Source organism: Empidonax traillii, unplaced genomic scaffold, assembly GCF_003031625.1.
Source record: "Empidonax traillii isolate 1590-97213 ecotype Southwest subspecies unplaced genomic scaffold, ASM303162v1 scaffold776:size297702, whole genome shotgun sequence".
Taxonomy (NCBI): domain Eukaryota; kingdom Metazoa; phylum Chordata; class Aves; order Passeriformes; family Tyrannidae; genus Empidonax; species Empidonax traillii.
In genome coordinates this window covers 249,326-274,098 of record NW_020955969.1, presented here as the reverse complement: position 1 = coordinate 274,098, position 24,773 = coordinate 249,326, and the positions used below count along the sequence as shown (strand labels likewise).

The window sequence follows — 24,773 nt, the reverse complement described above, 5'->3', positions numbered from 1 at the left end:
CTCAACCACACTCCTGGAGGAGTCTTGTCTGAAATAATTTGTGAATTATGAGAGGATTTATTATAAGGAAGGCAGTCACTACTGACTGTAACTGAATCATTACTGAGAATTTATGATTGACTCGTGCAGAGTTTAAAACACCAAATCACACACCAAGAATGGAAAGACCAAATTAACAGGAGAAATTCATCCCACTGCTCACAGAATAACTGAGGACAGAATTCCACAATCCCTGTTATTTTGGATCTTTGTGGTAATTTCCACCAACTGCCTGCCTCAGGTCTTATCTAAACTGGAGAAAATTACTCCAAAGTCTATTAAAAGGCACCTTGCACCTGCAAATCCACATGGACACTTGTCCTAAAGTTGGTAGGGGGAACAATCAGAACAATTGAACCAAGACACATGTTCAGTAAAACTTTTGTTTCAGTAGATAGAGGGCTTGACTGATTGATTGCATAGGGTTCAAACAAAGACAAAAAAATAGCCCTCTCAAATGAATCAGCTGTCAGAGATGTCCAGACTTGGATTTCTTAAGGACAGTTGCAGAACAGGCACAAAGAAAGAACATTCACTTGCTGGACTTTACCCAAATGTTCTTTACTCCCTTACACTGTCCTAATTCAGATTCTCCAGAGCAGGTAAGCTCCCAGAGAGTGCTTTGTCCTGAAGATTTGCAGTCTTACAAAGAGCAAGGAGATGCCCAAGTGCAAGAACAACCCCTGAGCCTGCAGGGGTGGGATAGGATTGCTCCCAACTTCCTCCTGCCAATACCCATCTTCATCTGCTACACCTGCAGGGAGAAACCCAGATGGCAGATAAACTGCAAGGGGAGAACTTGCTGCTACTCTTGCCCCCTCTCAGCTTTTATATTTAATCCCCATACTAAAGCTTGCTAGGCAAATCTAAATTATTTCCAGGTGTCCCCATAAAACAAAATGAAATTCTGCAAGAAATTGCTCTATGAACCAAAACTACTTAATTCAGCTTTCCAGAGGGGGGAAAAAAAACAACAAACAAATGAGAAAATAAAATAAAACCCAACAAATTAACAGTGCAAGAAGCAGTTGGCAGCTACTCCAGTTTAAAGGTCTGATTAACACAAATAAAAAACATCAAATAAACAACATCTAAAGTTTTAGAAGAAACATGAGAAAAGCCATAACACTAGAAAAATGCCCATCCCTGCAAAACAAAAGCATGTTTTGAGTAGATCAGTGTTAACAGAGCCTGAATTAATTAGCTCTGAACTTTCACTGCTAGTGAAGGGAATTAATCCCTCACGAATGATTTCACACATCGTTTCAAAGGGATGGCACCAAACCAGTGCCTTGAAATACTTGCATGCTAAGCAGTGTGCACTGTGTACACACCTACCCCTCCAAAGATAACTAACTGTGCACCCACAACCAGCACAATAGATTCAAGTAAACAAAAGGAATGAGTGAACGTACTGTTTGGAGGGCTCCCACAAATTATTAAGTCTCTCCTAAAAATTTAGAGCACCCTAAGTATTCTCATGCTTTTTGCACCAGTTAATTTCACAAGCAAGCCCTAAAAAGATACTTGTAAAGATTAAATGAGACACTGAAAAAAATAATAGCATCTATTAAGATGCTTTTCTGCTTAATTTCAGAACATTTATTTACCCAGAAAAGAAAAAAAAAACAACCTCTGCCAAAGCAAGTAAAACAACAAAAAATACATATATATATATAAAGAACTCTTACAAGCATGCACTTCATAGATCCCTAACCCGAGGAACACAAAGTTTTCCAGCCCACTTGTGAGAAAAGCCAGTTTTTGTTTCCTGCAGCACCTTACCTGTGATGAGCACGGCTTTGTCACCCACAGGCAGCAGAATTTGGCTGCCCAGGTACGTGGAGGAGACGAGGCACGTGGCCAAAAACACCACCAGCCCCCCAGTAGCCCCCAGCAGGGCCAGGCAGAGCAGCCCCAGCAAGGCAGGCAGGAGGCTCCAGAGCAGCACATTTGCTTTGTCCCTGGGGCTCCTCTCAGCCCTGCAGAGCGTGGTCACCCCAAAAAGCGCCGCGACACCCACGCAGAGCCACCCAAGGGGGCCGCTGGCCAGAGCATCCATCAGCAGGGGTGCAGAGCAGGCACTCACACCCTACCACCGGCTGGGTTGAAAGCAGGTATTGCCAAATGCAGTGTGTGTTATATAGGAGCAGGGGGTGGGGCACAGAAAGGGGACTCTGTTTAAAGATTTGACATAATCTCACTTACCCTTGGCATCAGCAAGAAGCAGAAGCCTTCCCTTTCTTACCTTTCATTCCTTCTGCCTGACAGCTCCACCTTCTGAACAATATGCTGGCTGGATAATGATTGACAGCACCGGGAATGGATGTGATGTAGCAAGCGCTGGCTCCAGGAAAAAGATTAACTGCTAAATTTTTTATATCTTCAAAGTGCATTTTCCTGGACGGTGAAAAAAAAAAAAAAAAAAGAACAGTTTCCTTTATGAGAAATAGTTGGAATTTCCTGCCTAAAAACTTAGGGTGTAGTTTTGGTGGAACTGGCTTTTGATGGGCATTGACATTTAAAAATGAGTCAGGACAGGGTTATTTAACCTCTGCAGTACAAACTGTGTGGTTAGTGTTGGGCTTTATCTCACCTGGAACACCCTCCTCTGTCAACAAAAAAACCTCAAGTGACTTTCCCCACTTTAGTGCCCACTTTTGACTATTTACCTCCTCCACATCCAGCAGATACCTACAGCTAATTGACATTCAGGGGGGTTCTGGGAGGCTGAGAAGGGGTGATTTGCTGATTTGCCCTTAGGGGCACTTTGTTAGGTGAACACATGAAACACACCTGAGCCTGAATCTTCACTTGACCTCCAATAATGACATTTACCTTAGTTTGGACAGGAATCCCTGGCTTGATACCCAGAGTAAGCTGGGGGGGGGTGGGAGTGGGGAAGTAAGCAATTAAGTATATTTGAGAGATTTAACACCTACTGTGCCGTAATCTGAAAGTTAGTTAAACAATAAGGAAATTTTAAAATCCAGCCAGCCAAAAGGATCGAAATACAAATTAGGCATATTTAACCCCATTTAAAAATCCCTGCTAATTGGTTTGAGAGACAAGTCTAACTTATGACAGACCCAGCTGGTTTTCCAAAAAAAAAAAAAAAAAAATGTAGTGCTGACCTATCTGATTTCAGACACTGAAGATTGAAGCATGGTGCAAACCTGACATGAAACATCCCATTTCCACATTTCCATTCCATCATGCCTTTGGGGTTTTATGGAATTACAAATCTGTTGAATATACACTTTTCCAGCCAGTGGAAATGTTTACATACCCCTATATGTAGTTTACATTAGAGATTAGGTCACCCTCTTAAAAGAACATTACCTTCCAGGGCTGTTCATCATTCATGAACACTCATCCACCCATCCTCCCACCAGGGCACAACGTGTGAACTATTTTCACTTCTCTGTGCCATCTGCTGCTTCTGCTTTTAGTAGTACGCTGGTCTTGAGGTCGATTATCCCTCACTCTCCATTATGGCATCTTCTTAAATATACTCTGGAGAATTTTGCTCTCTCCATCATTGGTCTCTAGCACATGATTTAGAGGATCTCAGACGTGCTGGCATTCAAAGCATGCACTCTCACACTTGAGGATACAGCAGGATGAAGCTTTTCCATAGTAGGATGAGGGGTAGGAATGATCACCTCCAGCCCAATGTTGGCCCTGCCTCTCCTCAGCCTGTGGGGATGGGACAGAAGTGGGCAAGGGGCTAAGCTGTGGTGGCCACCATGTCTGACCCCTGCAGAGCAAGCTCTAAGCTCCATCCCTCTGCTCCCTGCTCCCCCACCACGTCCCCCACTGAAATGTTTATGTGCACGTGCACATCCCCTCCCTCAGGCACTGACTCTCAGTGTGGGGGATGTGTGGAAAGCTGGGGATGCCATATGCATGAATTACACACCCACCTGCTGCTGTGCATGGACACAACACCTGTCTGCACCCACAACGCTGCAGAACAGCTGTGGGAAGGGCTGGAGGGGACAGAACTCTGTCTGAATCAATGCTGAAATTATATTTTTAATATAAAATATAACCACCGAAGGCTTCTTTTAATGAGAAGCTGACCACGTGCTCGCCCTGGTGTGGGAATTGAATTGTACCTAAGTGCAGAGATCATACACAGATTGCTATCAGAAAGGAGGATATGATCTAAAACTGGCTGAGAAATGCTAACGTGGAGTACCCACTTCACGAGGACTCTGCACTTTCTCTGGTAGCAGCAATGACAGATTGCTGCTTGAGGATGTTTTAGCAGAATTTTGCAACAAGACAAATTTTATCATCTCGTGCCAACTACTCATCCTGAAAAAGCACCTACTTTACCTCTTTGGGACGTCTCCAGCTGTCACAGCTGTACAGCAACACAGGATTGCAATTGTGTTTGCATTATTTTCTATTTCACCGTGCCATGCCTACTCATGCTCTGAATGCACATCCTTATCTCACCTCCTCCTTGATAGTTTTGCTAGAAAAAAGATGGTTCCTCCAAATAATCAGGATGTTGCATCAACATCTGTGTTATAAGGAGTATGGATTTAAGTTAATTGATGTGGGGCTGAGCTCCATCTACCTTTGCCAAGACGTTTGTCTGCCTTCTCAGCTTATCAGAGCCATCTCACAGTAACCCAGTGCCCTGTCCCTTTATACCCTGGCAATGCACAGAATCTACACTAGAGCCTGAATTCCACAGTCAGTCTATTCCAACACCAACCAGCAGCAAACAATTCCAAGCAGCCTCCCGGCTGAACCGGCTGCTGTGCCATTGCTTACCCTCACTGAGCACTCTGGGCACGTTTCTGATGTTTCTTCCTGGGACTTTGCAGATCCCAAGCGTGCCCCACCGTGGAAGTGTCTCCATCCAAGTGATGACTCTTGGAGGTCAATTAAATCAATGCCTCTCACAGAGAACGGTCACTCTGTGGTAATTTGCAGTGTGATCAGCCAGTCTCTACACAATCCATATCCAGCTTGTGTTCCTTCAGATTCTACAGTCACAGCATCTTTCACCCTGTGGAGAAGACTTTTTGCAGCACAAAGCAAGGACACCTCTCCAGTGTGTGGGATCTTTACCACAGGTATAAACTCACGGACCACATTCTCATTCTTTAGGCTCAGACAGTTCTTCCCAGTTAATAATTTACTTCTTCCCCATTTCTTGAGGCTTTTCTCCTGTCGCTCTTTGCTGGCTCTATGTTTTTCAGCATGATCACTTTGGCCCGTGCTTTTGATTGCTGCTCTTACCATTAAAAAAAAGGGCAAAATTTTCAGGTTCCCCAGTTACTTTGAAATGTGTTAAAGCTGAGCCTGGTCACAAGTTCTTTGAAATGCACCACCAAGCTCTTTTTTTGGTTCCATTGTGGTAATGAGCCCTCTGCCTTTGCTCTTCATGGCTCCATTTGCAGTTCAGAAGTTTTCCTGATGTTTATATTTTCTAAAGGCTCTGTAACTTTCCAGCATAGAAGAAGTTTCCAGTTTAACCACAAGGCTTCCAGGCATGTGTCTATTACCTCACCCTGCATCATTTTTCACTTCTTTGGCCATTTTTCTCGAGGGCTTTCTTTGCACTTTCCAATAATTTACTATCAACATTTTTTCTTTTCAGCACTTTCCCTTGATCCAGAAGGACCACGTGCCATATCCAATATCTGCTGGCTGTTGATATTCTTCTGTCCCAACTGCAACATGAATTACATTGTCTAGAAGCACAAAGCAATTTTTCCACACGTCCAATCTCTGTTTCAGCTTCCTCTGCCAGTCATGGATTTGTTTTTCATTTCAGGTTAGAATTTCCCACAGAACTCTTCAGTTTTCTCCTTTGTTTGCTGATTCAGCTGGGCAAGGCAATGACTGTTGCTCATGAGAGCTCCCGCTCCATGTGCTTCATGTGCTTTTGTGGCTTGGGTAAAGGATCTGCATTTCAAGTTCTCTAGGGAGGTTCTTGTACACAAGGCTTTTCCTGGAAAATAATTTCAGCATAAAACAGGTTGGAATGTGTTTCAACAAATGAGTCATTAACCAAGACAGAAAGACGCTTCTAATGAGTAAACACATACAGGAACAGAAAAAAATATAAAATTATTTACTTTGTATACTACAGCTTCTGAGAGTGCCTAAACACCTTCATCCATTTGGATTCTGTTGGACTTTATGGCTACACAATTTGTCGGGCTACTAGTCCTGGACGCAGAAGCTGTTGAACTTCCTTAGACAAAACTCATTTGGGCAAACAGACTTTCCTCTCACAAATACTGCAGAACTCCTGTACGGAGGTTGAGATAATCCTCTGCCTTCAGCCATTTCTCTCTTCGTGCACTCAACTTGCAAGGTGAATTGTCCCAATTATCCCAACTGTCCCCACTGCCCTGCCTAAAGCCAGGAATGCAGCCAAGTACCGTGGTGAATTAAGATCTCTGAACTCCCAGGCATGAACTGAATTAGGGTAAAAAAAAAAAAGATAATGTGCAAATAAAAATAAGGCTGTGTAACCTCTCCTTTGTCTGCAAACTATTTTTGTAATAGACCCTTAGGGAAAATAATTCCTGCCAAATAAAGTGTGTCTCCACTAAAGAAAAGTAAGGAATATTCTTTACCTCCAAGCTCCTGGAGATTTTGATTTTAGAAATGTAGCAATGGTAAATATTGTAAATTCAGAGATTAACAGTAATTTCCAAAGATCTGCACTTGGCAGTGAAGATAAAACTGCAGCCTATCGCTGCCCAAAATTCAATTCTAACAAGGGGCAATAATAATAATAATAAGAAGAAGAATAACAGCAACAACAACAACTTCCTCAGCTAAATCTCCTGTTACTTTTTCTAATGTAAGAAAGAACCTCAGAGTGAAGAACATTTGTACTGATGGCCAAACTGGACCTGTAAATGAAGCCAAGGGCTGTAAGTTCTGCCTCAGCATTTATGTGAACTTTAATCACCCTTTGTAAATTTTCTGCAACAGACAAAACATCTTAAATCAGAGAAACCATTAACATTGGGAGCACTCCTTTGTATTTGCAAGGGAGGTTTTCTTCTTGAACGCTACAGACATCTATGTATCTCTAGGCTTTCAGGAAGAGCTAAAAGGGGATTGCACTCTTTTCAAAATAAGTCATTTTTATCACTATTTTCCAAGAAGAGGATAGATTCTAAAGGCAATTATGTATTCTTTAGGAAGTTATCCAGGAATCATCCCTAGGTTATCCTTATGAGAAATTACACTTGCCTGCCTTTTTTCTGTCATCCTGTAACATGAAACAGCTTCATGAACCATCAGTATTAGAGGAGAAAAGGTATCAGTTTATCTGACAGCACAGACTGTTCCCTAAAATTCCCTCTGTTATATTCAGAGTAAAATTCCATCCCTGTCTAGAACAGAGCACAGCACAGTGGTGCCTCAATTAATGAGAAATAAAGATATAAGCTGTACTCTCAACTGGAAGATCAGTTTGTTTTTCCAACTAGATTTCTATTATGTCTCCCTATTACCTTTCCTCTTCTACAGCTTTGCCTGCAGTGCTGCCCGCCTTACCTCTGAAAGGATTCCCCTAACCACAAGTCATATCAACTGCATCTACATCAGATAAAATCCACACTTCTGCATCTTCTTTCTGTCACTTTTTCTCCTGCATGTCTCTAGATACTGACAGGTTGGAGAAAGATCTTGTTCCATACACGTTTATATTAGACCACAAAATATTTAGGCATTATCTATGCAAAAGTCACATGGTTTTTGGTGCAGTTAAATTCATAAATATCAATGGAAGTAAAGAGGTAGAACAGAATATTAGGCATACACAGTAATCAAAAGTCTGATTAAAGCACGTGTAGACAAACTGAGAAACCGACCCCAGGAAAGAGTCCCTTCAAAGTGGGGACATTTACAACATCACCAACATAACTTATCATTCATTGTAGACAGTGGCAGCATTAAAAATAAAACACATACAACTTAGAGCCCCAGAACACGTCTGTGAGCTCTGAGCATGGACTCTGCAAAGGGGGTGAAAGAAAAGGGGTGGTAGCGCATCCCCACCATCACTTGGGTTATTAGCTGTGCACATCTGCGACGCGCCTTCCCTCCCCATCTGCAAACTCTTAAAAACATCGCTGCCTCTCACAAATGGAATTCACTTATTTTTAGATTTTCCTCACGGTGACATCAGCAGGTCTTTGAAACGAAAGCCAAAGCAGAGCGAGATGAAAAATGAGCAATGATTCAAAAAAGTATTAAGCGATCGACGGCGACGAAGCATCACCTGCCCTACACCCCTTCTGTTTCCCGTCACTTGAAGGACAAGCCCCTCGCTTCCAAGTGGTGAAGCCATGTATTTTTCCCGTTGAGGAACGGTGCCCTCCCTCTGTGTGTAACCAGTGACCTGCATTATTATTTTGATGGAATGCGTGTTTGCCACGTACCGGATGTCCCCGGTTTCTCCTTCACTGCTGCCATCTGAAGGACGTCCCCGTTCCTGTCGCTTTCCCAGCCCTGTTTGTTCTGCTTGTAAACTGCTGCAATTGCGTCTGAACGTTGTCAGCAAGACCAGCTCTCGGTCAGGAGTGACTTAGTGACGGATGGTCCTGCCGGGACAAACCAGGTGACCTCTCATGGTCCCTTTCAGGACCTGCGGGGGGCTTTGATGGTTCTGTGGCAGGTAGCATTTTAGTTAGTGATTTTTTTTTTCCTTAGGCAATCCACCAACTATGGAAAAAGCTGTATATTCAATGCCACTTTTTTTGTTGTTTTGCTTCCCTTTATTATATTGTCCATCTTAGACATTTTATATCGTGCACAGTAACCTCAACCCCGACTCAAAAATTGTTTAGATGTAAGCATATTTAATCCCATTAAAATCACTATGACTATCCACACATAAAACCAAACAGATGACTTAATAGGTTGCTGAATGACAGTCTTGAGACCCATTAGGTTGAAATGTTCCCCGAGAGCCCAAACTCACGGGCAATTAGGTATGTTCTTAAAAGTGAACAGAGATATTCGTGGGCAAGTAAAGGGCAGAAATATTCAGAGCCATGTTTTTAAACATGCAAAGCTGCAGAATTAGAACCTGCCTTAAAGACCTCCCCCACCTGGATTTGAGATATGCTAATTGACCCATGTAAATGAACCTGCACCATGAAACTATTTATTTCACTTTCCAGGTAACACAGCTATCAAGTGCAACTTTAAAATGGACTTTCCCAAGTTTTAAGGTCAGTATTAAAACATTTCCCAGCTCCAGGTGGAGGCCATTCTTGAACAGCCACAGGTTCTATGGGGATAAGTCTGCACAGGCACTTCAAAATAATCACCCCCTGTAAGGGATTCCTGCCTGAGCTGTGCAGAGTTTGTAACTTGTTTTATTAATACTCTAAACTGTCACTTCACTCGTATTTTTTATTTCAAAACTGTTTTTCAAGCACATATACAAGGGCCTCAGGGCAAGCCTCTCTCTTGGAGGCATGCAAACCTTGCTAGAATCACCAAGGCTTATGCAGGAGTATCTTCAAAGGCAGATTTGGGACCTATAACTTTAACTCATCCACCAAATGGAGCTTCAAAATCCATTAAGGAAAAATAACTAGTAACCATCTGTCTTTATTCATCAGGCTGAAAGCAGTTAATCAAACCTAGTGGACATTTTTACTTTCTTCTTTCTCTCTCAACAGCTTTGAACACAGATGCAGCCTTTCCATAATTAAGCTGAGCATAGTAGCTCCTAGACAGATTAATTCTGGAGAGCTTGTCAAAATGTCAGATGGCAGACAAGTTCTGTCCCTGAGATTTCTGGAATTTTTATAAGTATCTATATTTTTCAATCTACATGTATGGGCAGATTCAGGACACAATTATTAAAATTAACAGCTTTTTATTGCCCTTAACCCATTCTCTATGACATGGTACATTTTTTGGCTCTCTGTTAGGGATGTAAGTCAGGATAGCACCTCTGCAATGAACAAATATGTTCAGGAACTGAACTGAAATGTGGGAATGCAAATGGCCACCAGAAGGCAGCTACTTTTACTCGCTGCTGAACCACATTTGTACTTGTAACTGAGGGGCAAAAGTTTTTGTAAACACATTGACAGTGTTCTGAGACAACATAAAGATGTTCCAAGCTACAGGAGTTTCATTCTGACAAGCTGGAATATCATGAAATAGTTCATGCCTTACAACTATTCCAGACACCTGCTTTGAAGAGGGTTCTCAGATATATGACATGGGTTCTATCAACTTCAAAAGGATATACAGAAGTATCCAAGGGGGTTTTTAAATCTCGATTGCTATTTATAATGAGCCCATATGTGGGTTTGATTCCCCCTTTTCTGAGTTCTAACATCTTAAAGCAGAAAGCATCTCCAATTCTTAAGGATTTTATGCTACTTGTTAAATATTCCGCTTTTTCAATCAAATTTATGGACTGAAACTTGGATTTAAAAGTACCATCCTAGGAGTAATTTTTGATTCCTTTAAACTGGATTTTTATTTTTAAATAAAATAAAATTTCTTCTCAAATATTGCTTTGCATTGGTGATAAAATTAGAATTTTGATGTCATTTAAAAGTTCAAAGTTTAAAATTCTCACCCTTATAACTGGTTGCAAAGAAGAGTTGATCACTATTGCACTTGATAAAACAATGCAGTTTGAAATGAGATGTGCAAGACAAGGAGAGACCCACAGAGAAAACCATTCAATGACTCCACAAGAGACACAGGCAGTGGCTTTTCCAAGCAGTCATTAAAACTGGACCACCAGAAGCATTGACAGGAATCAGTAGGTATTGGCACAGGGAAGCTAAACACCACCAAAGAATGCTTTATAGACACCATAACACAGTTTAAAGATCAGCAGAGAATCATCCTGCAGATGCTTACACAGAATTTCTCTGGAGATGAAGAAAAACATGAGAAAAAGTAGGAAGATGCCCAGCTGAGAAAATCAGAAGTGGGCAACGGAGAATGGAAGGGCTCACCCTCTAGGGAGGGTGTCAGCATCTTCCTGCTGAACCAGAGAGAGGTGTAAGGCATGTTTACACACATACATATGTAAATGGGCAGACACAGGTGAAAACAAATTGCTTTTACACAAAGGGCCGGGGAAAAAAGATATTACTAATCCACAGGAATTATGCCAAAAGCCTGAATAAAATATGTTACTGTGTGAAGATTTTGCCCACGGCCAAATGCTGACTATGACACACCTGGCCCCAGTGTTGTGATTCACAGAGTGTTTCCTACACACAAGATCTTTCTCTTCTCCTATCTAGTTTATCTGATGTTATCATCTCCACTTGCTTCATGTCTTCTATCAAAAACAAAATTTCAGTGTTGACAGATCCAAGCATAATTGCTCAGAATAAATGATTACATTTTTAAAATGACAGGAGTTTAAAAATTCTGCATATGAGGTTCTCCCTACTCTTTTATCGAAGGCATAAATTGTTCAAACTTGAACCAACTTGCCATCAGAGAAAGCCTCTAATCCAAGATATTCACTGAGGCACAAACTGTACCTACATTGCAGCAGAGGCACATTCAGCTAAAATTTATGGGAAAAGTAGCAGTGAGGTGCTAATCCAGGTAAGGTTCCTTACGAGATGCTGTTTTGCAGAACTGCTACAGGTTCAGTCCTGACACTGCCTCAGTTTCACAATTCTGGCAGGGATTCTTTGCACCCCACTCTTACCTTTCCTATCCTTCTCTCACACATCTTCCTTGAATCCAAGTCCAGTTAGAAGAAGCCACTGAGTGGGACTCTCACACCCCCTGTGTCCCTTTTGAGAGTGGATCCTCCATGATTTAACCAACAGAAGTCAGAGAGAAGTCACCTCACTGATAGAAAAAGTACAAAGCTGAGTCTCAGATGAGTATTTTTAAGGGCTAAGAATCATAGAACCATTTAGGCTGGAACAGACTCTTGGGATCATTTGATACATGATAGAAATTAGTAACACTGGAATCTTTAAAACTGTAACTCTGTGAAACTTTGTGAGCATGTTAAACAGCTGCAGCAACCTCATGAGGCCAAAGCACAATCCAGCATTGCACATCCCTGCACAAACAGGGATACATTCAACAGCTAATCCATGAAAATGTAAGTTCAAGTTTACAAGCCAGAATATTAAGAGGAAAATACAAAGACTTGTAATGAAAAGGGGAGAAGCGGCAACAATTATTTTCATCCATTCTTTTGAATGATATCACACACTTGGGTGTGGTGCTGTTATAAATAAGTCTTTTTGTAACCTCTGAAATCTCTAAAACACCAGAGAAATCATCACCTACTGTAAAGGAACATGTAGGCTTAGCTGAATGGTGTTGAAGGTTTACATTTGGCACCTTGCCTGCAACTACAAAAATAGTAAAAATTGGACAGCTCCATCACCCAGAGACTTCAGCCAGTGCAGCCTCCAGCATGATGCACCAAACAAGATGCAGTCACTACACACGAAGTATACTCTGCATTATTTACATACAGATGTTTAGTTTAGCCTGAATTTGCATACTAAACATTCCTCTATTTATTCCATAAAAGAAGAAAGTAAATTAAAAGTTTGTAACCCACAGCACCTTCATCCCAAGGTATCAGTCTGTGATAATCACTTCAGCTCCTGTGGCCAGAAGCACCAAGAATTCAACTTGTTAAAGAAATTCAGTAACCCAAATAATCTAATAATTCTAATTTTAAGAAGTCTAAATTACAGAACACATTAAGGATGTAACATTATACCAAGACTACCTACAAAAACCAGATTTAGCGGCAGCAGATGCTAACTGAGATCCCTGTTTAAAGTAAAATCTACAGGAGCTGGAACCCTGTGTCCTTGTTCAGCCCTGGTTGGACTCCTTCATTTCATACTAGAGATAAGAAGGGGACCAGAATTCCAACCAAAATGGAAGGAATGATTGTACCCTATTTTCACAAGGGTCATCCCACCTTTGAAATTCTCTTCAAGTTAATAAACTGCACAACAGGATGGGAAGTCCCTCACTGACAAAAATCCTACTGGAAAGGCAAAAGCAGCGTGGCCCATTTGCAAACAAGACACGGGGAGCTTGCCTGGATAAAATATTCTTATTGACACTTCCAGACTCTGAGGCACTTTGATTTCTCAACTGCCATTATGGAAGGCATTTTCTTCATAAACAGATAAAACATCATGGGAAGTGGCATGGCTCTGCCTGGTAAGCTGATAATGTGTGTGGTGTTGAAGGGTGATTAACTGCCTGCTTTAGTTGATGCCTGTTCCCATGAGAGATTATCTTTATTAATGACAGTAGGGAAAGGAGCCAGGACCAAAACTACCCAAGAAACACAAACAGTGAAATCTGTTAAGAGTAAAATCAACAATATGGCACTGAAGGGATTCTCACTGGCCACTCAAACCACTTTCCCAGAGTCATTTTTAGAAGGGTAGAGGAGCTCAAGCAGTGTCAGTGAGAGAGTTGGGGTAAGAATTGCACTAAATAATGCTTTCTCTTGGAAAGTCTTAAAATGACAACTGCTAAAACAGGCCTTCTTGTGCTAATAGTACTAATTATAAATTGATTAGGCATGTAATTTTCCTATATATAATTTTATTCAGCTATTGTCTAAAGAACTCCTTTGGTACAATTTTTTTTTTTTTTTTTAACTTGAAGATTACGTGTTAGACTTGAGAAGCCTTCATTATTCAAGAAAGCCAGTCACTAGAACATGTAGTTCTTCTAAGCCATTTAGAAGAACATTTCAGCTTATACAGCTTGTCCATAATGCGTTTGATGTTTGATTTTTCCATGCTCCTAGGATGAATGAAGAATTAAGCTGCTGTATGACCTGGAATTAATCCAGAGTCTTCAACTGGCACAAATTCTGTTTCTATGGGCTTAGATACTCTCTGAAAGATAATGAAGCAGCACTTTAAATGCAAAGCTCATTCAGAATTCTTTCATTGCAAGAATTAAACAAAAAAAAAAAATCAGATATTTCAATTCCCTGGTTAATCAGATCTTATTTCTGCCTCAAAAGTAGCAAAAATTCAAAACTAGTTATAACCAGATGCTGCATCCACAACTTCTGCTCAGTGGAATGAAAATCAGGAGCAAGAACAACTTGCAGTAAATTACTTGAACTTACAGCACACTCACACTCCCTGTGGAATAGCTCCCACTTTGAGCACCTTCTTTGTGTTACCATTCCAGGATAAAACATGTCCAAATAAGGCTTTTGAACAGAAGACAAATGCATGTTATAATGATCTCATCTTTGTAACTTCAGTAATTTTGCCTCGTTTTAGAGTTATTTGATTTTTTTTTTTTTTTTGACCTTCAAAATATTTGGTTCTGAACAAATCCCTTTCCAGGGAAAACTCGGGCTCGTGACGCTTATGAATTCTGAATTCTACAATCATTTGTTTGGTGGAGCAGAATAAATCAGCATCACAGATACATAAGAATGTGGTGCCCTTGTAAACACAAAGATGCCACTAAGGAAGCCCTGTGGGGGTTATTTGATGCAAGCACAGCTGAAGCGAGAAAGTGATTTTGTCTCTTTTGAGATCGTTTTCCTCTACCTGGATGTTCAAATTTTACCTGAACCTTCCCCTGCCAAATTATGTATTTTTTGCAATGTTGTCAAGGTAATTACAGGACTAAATGGAGTAACGTTTTTTAAGCTGGTTTCTATTCTGTTTTCTTGCAGTTCCAAGTGTCTGAAGATTGGAGAACCCTGCCTAGACCTTGAACATGGAACCATGAATATGAAAAGCACCAGAAGTGCCAAGATGGGCAACATTTCCTCAGCAATGTTCCTTTCCTTCCTTTCCCTTCCAACACAGTTTCCACTGAGAAACCCACAGAAATGCTACAACAACTTCAGGCTTTGGTGTTCCTGCTGACAAATCTCTTCTCATCCTCACCACCAGTACCTGCAGACTTCTTATTCACAGACAGAAAATTAGCACAGTACAAAATATAGACTAATGAACACGTTCTGCCTTGAGTTTGTTCTATGTGTGGGATATACAGCACGTGATTAGCTGCCTGTGAAGCTGAAAGATCCCTTAGATCCTTCCAAAAGATCAAAGTAGTACATCTCCAACCATCACCTGCAGGTTCAATTATTAGTGGCAACGATTCACAGCAGACCGACCTCATCTTGGTTTTGCTAGAGGGAAAAATTTCTGTAAACTTATGGATAATTGAATTAAATTATAAATTACTACAATAGGGAAGCCATTCCTTGCTATCAGTGTGATAAATAAGGGCAGCTGGATGCCCATCAATCACACTTGAAACTGAATTAGACAATTAATAAAAATGTAAGTATATAATTACCTTCTGAAATAGCTGCCTATTTAAATATAGAAGACTTGCTTTAAGTAACAGAATCAAAGACGTTCAGCACTGCATTCCAAAACCTGTCCTCCCTCGCTCACAAAACATCTGGGAAAGTATTTTCAATAATATTTTTCTACCCTTTCCATAAGACATTTCCTAATCACCCAACTTTTAAAGCATGTAATCCTTTCAGGTACAAAGAGGCCCAGTTCTGGAGGCCTTGCAGTCCTGTGTGCCTCCCCTGCAATATGGAAATTACTCAGTAAGTTACGGGACGGGTTAAAATTTGGCTTTTACTTCCAAAGTGCTTCAATTTCATCGGGTAGCATTGTTTCGTACTGTGAAGCACTAATATCTATGCAGCATATTTTGCAAACAGCTATCAGCACCTCAGAACATCAGGTAACACATCAGGTCAAATTACAAGTTAAAAAAACACAAAAGGCTTAAGGGAGCTTAAGATCAACATCTCTGGAGCAACCACTTGCTTCAGACACCTGGACTGAAATGCTTAGGAGTGGCTGAGCCCCTTGAGACTCTGTTTAGCTCTGTGGAGGTCATGAAGATTAATATATACTTGTTCTGAAAAGTGGGTTGTTGATGTGCTCTGCGGGGCACACAAAGAGACACACAAACCATAAACGGCAATTTGATATCAAAGGAGAAAGGCAGAACACGGGTTATGCTCAGCCCTTCACTTATCCCAAAATACGTGACTTCCTTCCCTTCCCTTTAGGATAAAGGACTGTTACTTTTGAAGATCTGATAATTTACATTTTTGAAGCATTACAGAAGTTGATTTCTGATGACTTCACAGAAGGGAAGTACAACTTCCTATTGCTGAATAGACAGCTCAGAATCAAGTCTGTTCTTTAAGAATCTTTGCAAAAAGATTTTCAAAGCATTTTCAGTGTCATGATTTTTCATAACTAACACACTAAAGATGACCACAGTGCAACCCACCCATAAAATCCAAGTTAGCCAAGGCATGACTACTGAGCCTAAATGGTTCTGATCTGTGAACAGCTATCTGGAATGAAAGCTGACTTGTGTAATCCTTTTGTTTACACCACACATTTCACATATGTTGCATGAAATACCTCCTTGGTAACTAAGCCTTTACATAAAATATAAGGCTGATACCACTGATGTCAGAGAGCTGTGGTCCCTCAGCACGACGGTACAACAGCACCCTCTCTCAGGGCACACAAGCAATAGTGCAGAAGGAAGGGAGGAGATGAAAGACTCCTGCCTTCCAGCAAACAGGGAGGGCCAGAAACCTGTCAGCAGGGCCCTGCACTGCTGCTGACATCATCACACCTCACTGCTGCTGACACCACCACACCCCACTGCCTCTGTGGGTTCTTCACTGGATCTTGCTTCTGGACATCTATGAAAATGAAGTTCCTACCCACAGGTGATCACTCACCCCAAAATCCGCAACCACATTGAAGATGATTCCAAAACTAAAATAGTAGATTAATTTTTTGACAGTATAGAAGGAATTCTATAACAAAGGCCATGTATGTTCAGTGCTATATATACCAAACTTCTTCCTTCACCCAAGGATCTCAAAATATACTGCAGTCAAACCCTTTTCAAGAGCTCTGTTGAGTAGAGATTACCTTCCATTTTGTGAATTCCTACTTTGATAATGAATTCACTACTCCCTCCACCACCTCCTCATCAGGACTGGAAATGTTTGTGAAGTCATCTCTCCTGAGAAAAACAAAGAATTAAATTAGGAAAATGACACAAAGCAAGGGTTGAGACGAACAATTTTAATCAGCCTTAATGAGTGGTGTTCACTAATCAGTAAATACAATTAATGTTGAAATCCTTTTCCTTTCTCAATCTGGAAGAGAGGGGCTAAGGTTTTTCACTACTGGAACTCATGGAAAAAAGCAACTAGAAGGGCTTTGGACGGTCATCTCCACATAACCAAATGTATGACACTGCCCACAAGCAACACTGCACAATCAACAGGTATCCTAAGAAGAGGTCAGTTTAAACACTTTTAAAAGGTATAACTTGCATACTTCCCTAAACTCTTTAAGCCCCACACAATTTATTTCCTGCTTTATTATTATTTTTACAGCAGCTCCCATCTGAGCATCAGAAACACAAATGAAGCCAGCACAACCACAACCTCAGGCAGTGAGGAAGTGCAACACCACCTCTGTCACAGAGCAGAAATCGATTTTCTGAAGTTCACTCAGGGAACCTCTCTCAGAGTCAAGACTAAAACTCAGACTAGCATTTTTATCCAGGAGCCTCTCCTCCTTGAAAAATATTCCATTCTAATCTAGACTGAATGTTTGATTTTAATTTTGAACATTGTAATTCTAATTCCAATCACATTGCAGATTCAGTTTTCACCTCTTCAGTACTATTTTAACCAATTGGGTTTATATGTTTTAGTAAGACCATAAATGTTGTTGGTTCTGACCTAGTTTTAAATCTTGTCCTCTTCTCTTATCCTATTGCTCAATGAAAAAAAAAAAAAATAAAGGCACAGTTAAGTAATACAAAAAAGAAATCAATCAAATAATATGAAAACAGTAAGCTAAGGTTTATTTCCCCAGCTGAAATATTGCCCTGCTTCCTGAAATAGCACTGTTGGCATGCTTTGTATTTTGATGACAAAAATAATTTTACTAGCTAAGTATTTTAAATTGCAATGGGAACCAGATGACTAACATACTATGAAAGAATAATTAATGATTTCATTGTTTCTTTCTAACTTGCACTGTTCACCACAGCTGCTTATTCAGCTCTGTTTAGTTGCTGATTTAAGGATTTCTTTGCAGCCTATTTCAGGTTGATTGCAATTCAGGTTGTGGTACTGAGATAACTCCCACTCCATGCTGCAAATGCTTCTTTCCTGACACATCTTGCCCTAAGTTGCGATTCCAGGCATTGGTGTGGTCTCTTTAAAGGGAAAATTATGAAGACACAATCTCAGGACAAGCATTCTTTTACACATAAAGTAAAACTGGAAGTCCATTTGTTTGACGGCAAACCAGAATTTATGATGCATTCAGGAAGTCCATAAAGCATTAGGAAAAGTGGAGTCTCACAGGGAATGAAAGGGCACGAACAAGTGGGTAGTGCAGAACAATGAGATATGAGAGTGTCAAGTCTTAACATCAAATCTGTAAATTTAAAACAAGGACAGTATTTACCCACAGCTTTCAGAGATGTCACCTTTTTGAAGGAATGAATGTTCCTTACTATTCTTTGAAGCCGAAAAGGACAGTTCACTATAACGAGAAATAAAACTGATAGTGGTTTAAGAGCAAAATCTTTACAGTACCTTAACTACAGCTGTATTATATTCATAATATTTACTCTAATTATGAAGTAATCTGACATACCCAGGAAGAGAGTAAGAAAACCAGAATGTAAAGAGAGAGGTCTCAATCCTGCGTGGACACATCACAAAGTCCAGAGGACAGAACGTCATCCTGAGGTTAACAGCTGCCTGTTCAAACAGAGGGATTTACTCACACAACATGGAGTGCAAGGTCAGAGACACCGTTCAGACAGCACAAAGATCCGTGAGCTATGAGGAGAAAGCAGCTGAACACATGGATTTTCCACTCTGGGAGAAACTCAATACCAACATGGACCTGTGTAACCTCTCTGGGCAAACCTGCTTTGTGCAGGGGGTTCAGTGGGCAATATCCTTCCAACCCCAACCATCCCATGGTTCTGCAGTATTCCAGTCCAACACAATCTGCTTGATCAGAAGACAGACACCAACTGTCATAGTCTCAGGGAGGCTCCTCAAAGACAAAACATGTTGTGCCCGCAGATCTCAGGGCGAGTTCGGGACTTTCTGGTGCTTCGTGGTGATTATACATTTGGGAAAATATTCTCAAAATCGTCATCAAGATTGTGCATAATCCCAGAAGGCAAGTGCAGCCTCACAGAATTCTTATATGTAGTATTTAGGAATACACAAGTGATTTTTCTGCTTGTGAGCTAAAATTATCATACTTTTGTGAACATACCATTGGTTATACATCTGGATGGCATTTTTCAGGGTTGTCTCAAACCCATTCTCCTACTTTACAGGTAGCAGACAGGGAAATCAGCTGTGATTGAAGGATGCCCTCCAAGCCAGACAGCTCTGCATAGTCAGGTACAGCACCAGCTCCACCTTGAAATTGCTATTTAAGAATCCCAGAGGTTAGCCAGCAAGGAATTATAGCTAAAAAAATTAATCTTTAATACTTTCAGAATTCTTCTTGGAATCTGTTTTAATTCTTGCCAGCCATCAATCAAAATAACAACACAGCACACTTTGTCTACTTATGTCAAGGTTTTGCAAATCAGAAACTTGCGTGTTTTTAAATAGTTTTGACACGGAATCCACTTTCTGACATTCCCCAAGTGACTCAGTTCTGCCAAAGAAAACTGGAATATACCACAAAACAAGCTTTGATAGTGCAATTCTTCATTGTTTTCCTGCTACGGCTCTCTCTCACAGACAGTTTGCAGTGGACCACTGGTGCTTAACTTGGGAGAAATTCTACTGCAGTCAGTCAGTGCTGTGCAGTTTTCCCACTGCCAAACACATCTCAACTTCTGCACGAGGCACAGCAGAATTCTCTCAGTGTGTCACGCAGTTCAGGCTCACAACAAATGCGGTAGCATGTGGGACAGCCACCTTCATCCATGGAGATGCTGTGAGGGCACAGCTCTCCCTGACAGGGCAGGACAATCACAGAATCACAGAATTATTTAGGTTGAAGTACCCTGACAGGCAGGACAATCACAGAATCACAGAATTATTTAGGTTGAAATAAACCTCCAAGATCATTGAGTCCAGCCTTTGACTGAACACCACTTTGTCAACTCAACTACAGCACTAAGTACCATGTTTAGTAGTTTCTTGAACACCTCCAGTGATGGTGACTCCATAGACAGCCTATTCCCATGCTTGACAACCGTTTCCATGAAGAAATGTTCAGCGGCAAGATCTGAATCTCCCCTGTCCACCCAAATTGCCCAGGTCTCAAGGGCTCCTCAGTCTCTCTTAGGTGCCCCAGACCTCTGCAGAGCCTCACAGCCCTGGGGCGACATTTGCAGGAACCCCCCAAGGGAATCACAGAATGGTTTCTGCTAGAAGAGACCGTGAAGATCATCTCATTGCAACCCCACTGCCATGGGCAAGGACACCTTCCACTAGACCAGGTGGCTCAGAGCCCCATCCAACCTGGTCTTGAACACTTCCAGGGACGGGGCAGCCACAGCTCCCCTGGGAAACCTTGTCCAGTGCCTTACCACTCTCTCAGAAAAGAATTTTTTCTTAATACCTAAACTAAACATACTCTCAGTTTGAAGCCATTCGCCCTCGTCCTGTCACTCTCATAAATAATCTTGTCCCATCTATCCCATAAGTCCCTCCAGGTACGGAAGACCACAATTATGTCACCCTAAACTTTCTCTCTTCCAGGCTGAGCAATTCCAGTTCTCTGTCTTTCCTCCCAGCAGAGCTGCTCCATCCCTTTGATCATTTCGGTGCCTCCTCTGGACTCACTCCAACAGCTCCATGTCCTTGCTGTCCTGGGGACTCCAGGGCTGGAGGGCAGCTCTGCAGGGGGGTCTCCCCTGAGGGCACAGAGGGGCACAATTCCCCCTGGGATCAACCCAGGATTTGGGGTTTCTGGGCTGGGTCACGTCCAGCCTCTCACCCACCAGCACCCCCAAGTCCCTCTCCCCAGGACTGCTCTCCATCTGTTCATCCCCAGCCCAGACTGATCCCGGGGATTGCCCTGACCCCGGGACTGCACCAGCACCGGCTTCTGGTACAAACACCCGGACGGGACGCTGCTGGAAAAGGCTCTGGTTCCACAGACAACCCGAGAGCCCCCATTTCCAAGCGCCTCAGGCTGAGAGCCTCGCTGCGATCGAGCGTCCCTGGGCAGGAGAAGAGGACAAGCGGCGCCCTCCCCGCACATGGATTACCACAATTGGGCGAAGCAGGCCCAGCAGGGCCCGCCCGCCCCGCCGCCATCTCGGGGCGCGGCCCCGCCCGCTCCGTTTCCCGTGATCCCAGAGCCCGGCACCGCTCCCGAGGGACGGGACTGGCACAGCAGGTACGGGTTGGGACCCCCGCGCTGCCCGGGGAGGGGACTCAGAGGCTGGACGAGCTCGTCACAAGCGGCTCCAGGCTCGCTTTGGTCACTGCAGCGCTCCCTCCTCCACGTAAAACCTCTGCTTTGAGCGATCCCGGGGCTGAGCGTCCTCCCTCGCCTCGGTGGTGGGATGAAGGGCTGCAATTAAAGCGTGAAATAGATCGGTGAATAACCGAATGCGCGCTGATATTAAAACTCGGATTGGTTTTAACGTATTCGCAATGTGACTTGCAGGTCAATTTCATCACAGAGTGCCAAAGGAAAGAGGATGGAACCAGAAACCACTGCCAAGGAGAGAGTCCTCATTACTGGAGGAGGGGGTTATTTTGGCTTCCGGTTAGTGCATTAAATGGTTATTACACACAGGAATAAATGTAAGAGATTGCTGCTGGGGAGGCAGCAAAATCCATCTGTAAAACGGAAAAATATGGGCCTGAGATGCCTGATCCAGTTCAGTCCACCTTCTGGTTCATCTGGGGTCTCAGTTTTAAACAAACGTGTTAGTCTGTCTCCAGACTCTGTAAGTAACTGTTATCCTGTTTCCAAATGTCAGGCATCAGCTGCCTCGCAGACATTTACCTGTCTGGTCACCTCTGTAATGGGTGGTCAGATCACCACCTTTCAGCCTGCTCTGAAGGACAAGCCTCCACTTGTACACACATCTTTCTTTTGACCTCCAAATAGTTACACACTGCTTAGTTCTATAGATTAACTACTCCAACTGCTCTCTCAAGAATGTATTTATTTCAATGGGCAGTGATGTTTTAGGATTAGAGTTGTTAATAAGGTACATATTTCAGTGAAATCCATTTACTGTAGCTGGCTCTGCAGGCCTTGTAAAGAAAAAAATCCTATTTTGAGCCCTAGACTATCTTGAGTACCTGCAGAGTTAGAACTGCATACAGAGGGAAGAGAGAACACAGTCAGGACCAAAAAGTAAATACCAAGTGGGAAGAGGGGAAAAAAAAATCTCAGATGAACCCTATCCAACTTTTGCTTGGCTTTTTCTTCCACTGTCTCCCCTTTAAAGCACTATAGACGTACAACAGTTTTAGGAAAGGGGGAGGAGAAACACCAGAGTTATGCTTTGTGTCAATACCTGTGTTTATACCTGCAACTTGGAGTAAAATGTGGCACATGGCAAGGTATTCATTCCGACGGAGAAGCATCTCGCTCCCCTTGTCCACAAATTTCAAACACAACGGCGAAGACCATCCTGTTGTTCTGCCAGAGTTGGGATGACACAAAAGCAGTAAGATAAAACCAATACATTTTTTTTAATAGTTTTCCAGAGGTTTCCATCTGAAAGGTTTGCTGTTGCTGATCTAAAGGAGATAGAGGAGGGTTCTTCCAAAGCTGTGTTCATCCAGAAGGCCGCTGAAAGCACTTCAGTTGCTTCTGTTCAGAATTTTTTACGCCAATTCTGCCTCTTCTTTATTCCGAAGTACTGCTGGAGTGTGAGAAATTAGGTCAGTACCTCAAGTATCACAGCTCAATCTGCCCCACAGTAGATGGCTGAATATTTAAAAGACTCCCATCAGAAAAATAATCAGCACTGAAATAGTTAATAGTCTTCCTCCAGGTGAAATGTTTCATGCACCATACGAATCCTAACATATGGTTTCTATCATGTTTCAGTTTAGGTTGTGCCATGTATCAAAAGGGAGTGGATGTGATTCTCTTTGATGTCGTGAAGCCACTTCAAGCCGTGCCAGAGGGAATAAAGTTCGTGCAGGGGGATATCTGCTGCCTGACTGAAGTGGAAGATGCTCTCAGAGATGTAATCTGCGTATTCCATATCGCTTCCTATGGAATGTCTGGCAGGGAGCAGCTGAACCGAAAACTTATAGAAGATGTTAATGTGAAAGGAACAGAAAATGTCATCCAAGCCTGCAAGAGCACAGGAGTGTCGAGTCTGGTTTATACAAGCACATACAACGTGATATTTGGAGGGCAGATTATAGAAAATGGGGATGAATCTCTGCCTTACCTCCCTCTTCACCTCCATCCCGATCACTACTCCCGAACCAAATCTTTAGCTGAAATGAAGGTGCTGGAGGCAAATGGTGCTGAGCTTGAAAATGGGAGAGGTGTGTTAAGGACTTGTGCTCTGCGACCAGCAGGTATCTACGGGCCTGGAGAACAGAGGCACCTCCCAAGAATAGTCAGTTATATTGAAAGGGGACTGTTTAAGTTTGTGTACGGAGATCCTCTTAGTTTGGTTGAATTTGTGCATGTAGACAACCTGGTTCAGGCTCATATCCTTGCCTTTGAGGCCCTCAAAGCCAACAAGCAGCACATTGCTGCAGGCCAAGCCTATTTTATTTCAGATGGCAGGCCTGTAAATAACTTTGAATTTTTCCGACCGTTAGTGGAAGGTTTGGGTTACAAGTTCCCAACCTGTCGCCTCCCTCTCTCCCTTGTCTATTTTTTTGCATTCCTTACTGAAGTAGTCCATTTTCTTGTGGGACACATTTATAATTTTCAGCCCCTCCTGACTCGCACAGAGGTTTACAAAACTGGTGTCACTCACTATTTTAGTATGGAGAAGGCCAGGAAGGAGCTGGGGTATGAGCCTCAGCAGTACAGCCTGAATGAAGTGGTGGAGTGGTTTAGATCCCGGGGATGTGGACCAAAGCCAAGAAATTATACCATTATGCAGCTTGTTAGGGATGGAGGACTGCTTTTCCTGCTGATTGCTGTGATGGTCTCGTGGTTTCCATCTGCAGTTACATTTTCACTCTAAAAGATGAAATGCTGAGGACAGAATTTAGTTATGTTCTCAGCGTACTTCTCGTTTTGACAGACAGGTAATAAAGATTTTTTTTAAAAAAACCACACATTTGTGTGATTCAGGTAAATATCTTTAAACAGTTTTATCCCCAAGGAATGGAACTATTGAGTAAAGAGGTGTAATTTTTATACATAGTTTCCCTTCAAAGTAAAACTGATCAGATCACTAACAAGATGAAGCTCAGTATTACTGCAAACAGCAGTTTATTCTCAGGTACAACAGCACACTGCAGTGAATGGAACAAATGTCCTTAGGCTGGCTGTTCTTCCTCCCTGATGGGATTATACTCTTGATTCCTGCCCTATATTCCTAAAGAGATTGTGCTACATGATCCAGAGGAGAATAAACTTACTCCCTGATCACATTCCAAAACCCAGTTCTGCTTTCCAGCTTGGCTGTATATGTGCCTAACCAAGATGAACTGATAAACTGCTAGACAATAAACAAATGTGGTTTCTTTA

General features: G+C 42.1%; 2 protein-coding genes across 6 annotated transcripts in view; one reads left to right on the top strand and one right to left on the bottom strand.

Moving 5' to 3' along the window:
* The window catches only part of HSD17B2 (hydroxysteroid 17-beta dehydrogenase 2), a 16,529-nt gene extending 8,035 nt beyond the window's left edge, over positions 1-8,494 (bottom strand). The window contains exons 1-4 of one of the 2 annotated variants that reach the window (XM_027901349.1): positions 8,472-8,494; positions 4,831-6,016; positions 2,836-2,919; positions 2,288-2,439 (exon numbers count right to left, since the gene is read on the bottom strand). In XM_027901349.1, the coding sequence (XP_027757150.1) occupies positions 2,288-2,435 (148 nt within the window). In that variant the 5' untranslated portion in view covers positions 2,436-2,439; positions 2,836-2,919; positions 4,831-6,016; positions 8,472-8,494. Of the gene's footprint in view, positions 1-1,824; positions 2,102-2,287; positions 2,440-2,835; positions 2,920-4,830; positions 6,017-8,471 lie in introns of those variants that run through there. The other variant, XM_027901347.1, reaches the window with a different exon arrangement.
* Positions 731-24,773, top strand: SDR42E1 (short chain dehydrogenase/reductase family 42E, member 1). Of its 4 annotated transcripts, XM_027901344.1 has the most exons (5): positions 731-736; positions 16,190-16,196; positions 21,460-21,479; positions 21,753-21,854; positions 23,157-24,773. In XM_027901344.1, exons 4-5 carry the CDS (start codon positions 21,787-21,789, stop codon positions 24,262-24,264), a joined length of 1,176 nt encoding a protein of 391 aa, XP_027757145.1. In that variant the 5' UTR covers positions 731-736; positions 16,190-16,196; positions 21,460-21,479; positions 21,753-21,786; the 3' UTR covers positions 24,265-24,773. The 4 variants fall into 4 exon arrangements, with proteins under 4 accessions (XP_027757145.1, XP_027757144.1, XP_027757146.1 ...); XM_027901343.1 differs by lacking the exons at positions 731-736; positions 16,190-16,196 and having other exon boundaries at positions 21,415-21,479; XM_027901345.1 differs by lacking the exons at positions 731-736; positions 16,190-16,196 and having other exon boundaries at positions 21,424-21,479; positions 21,741-21,854.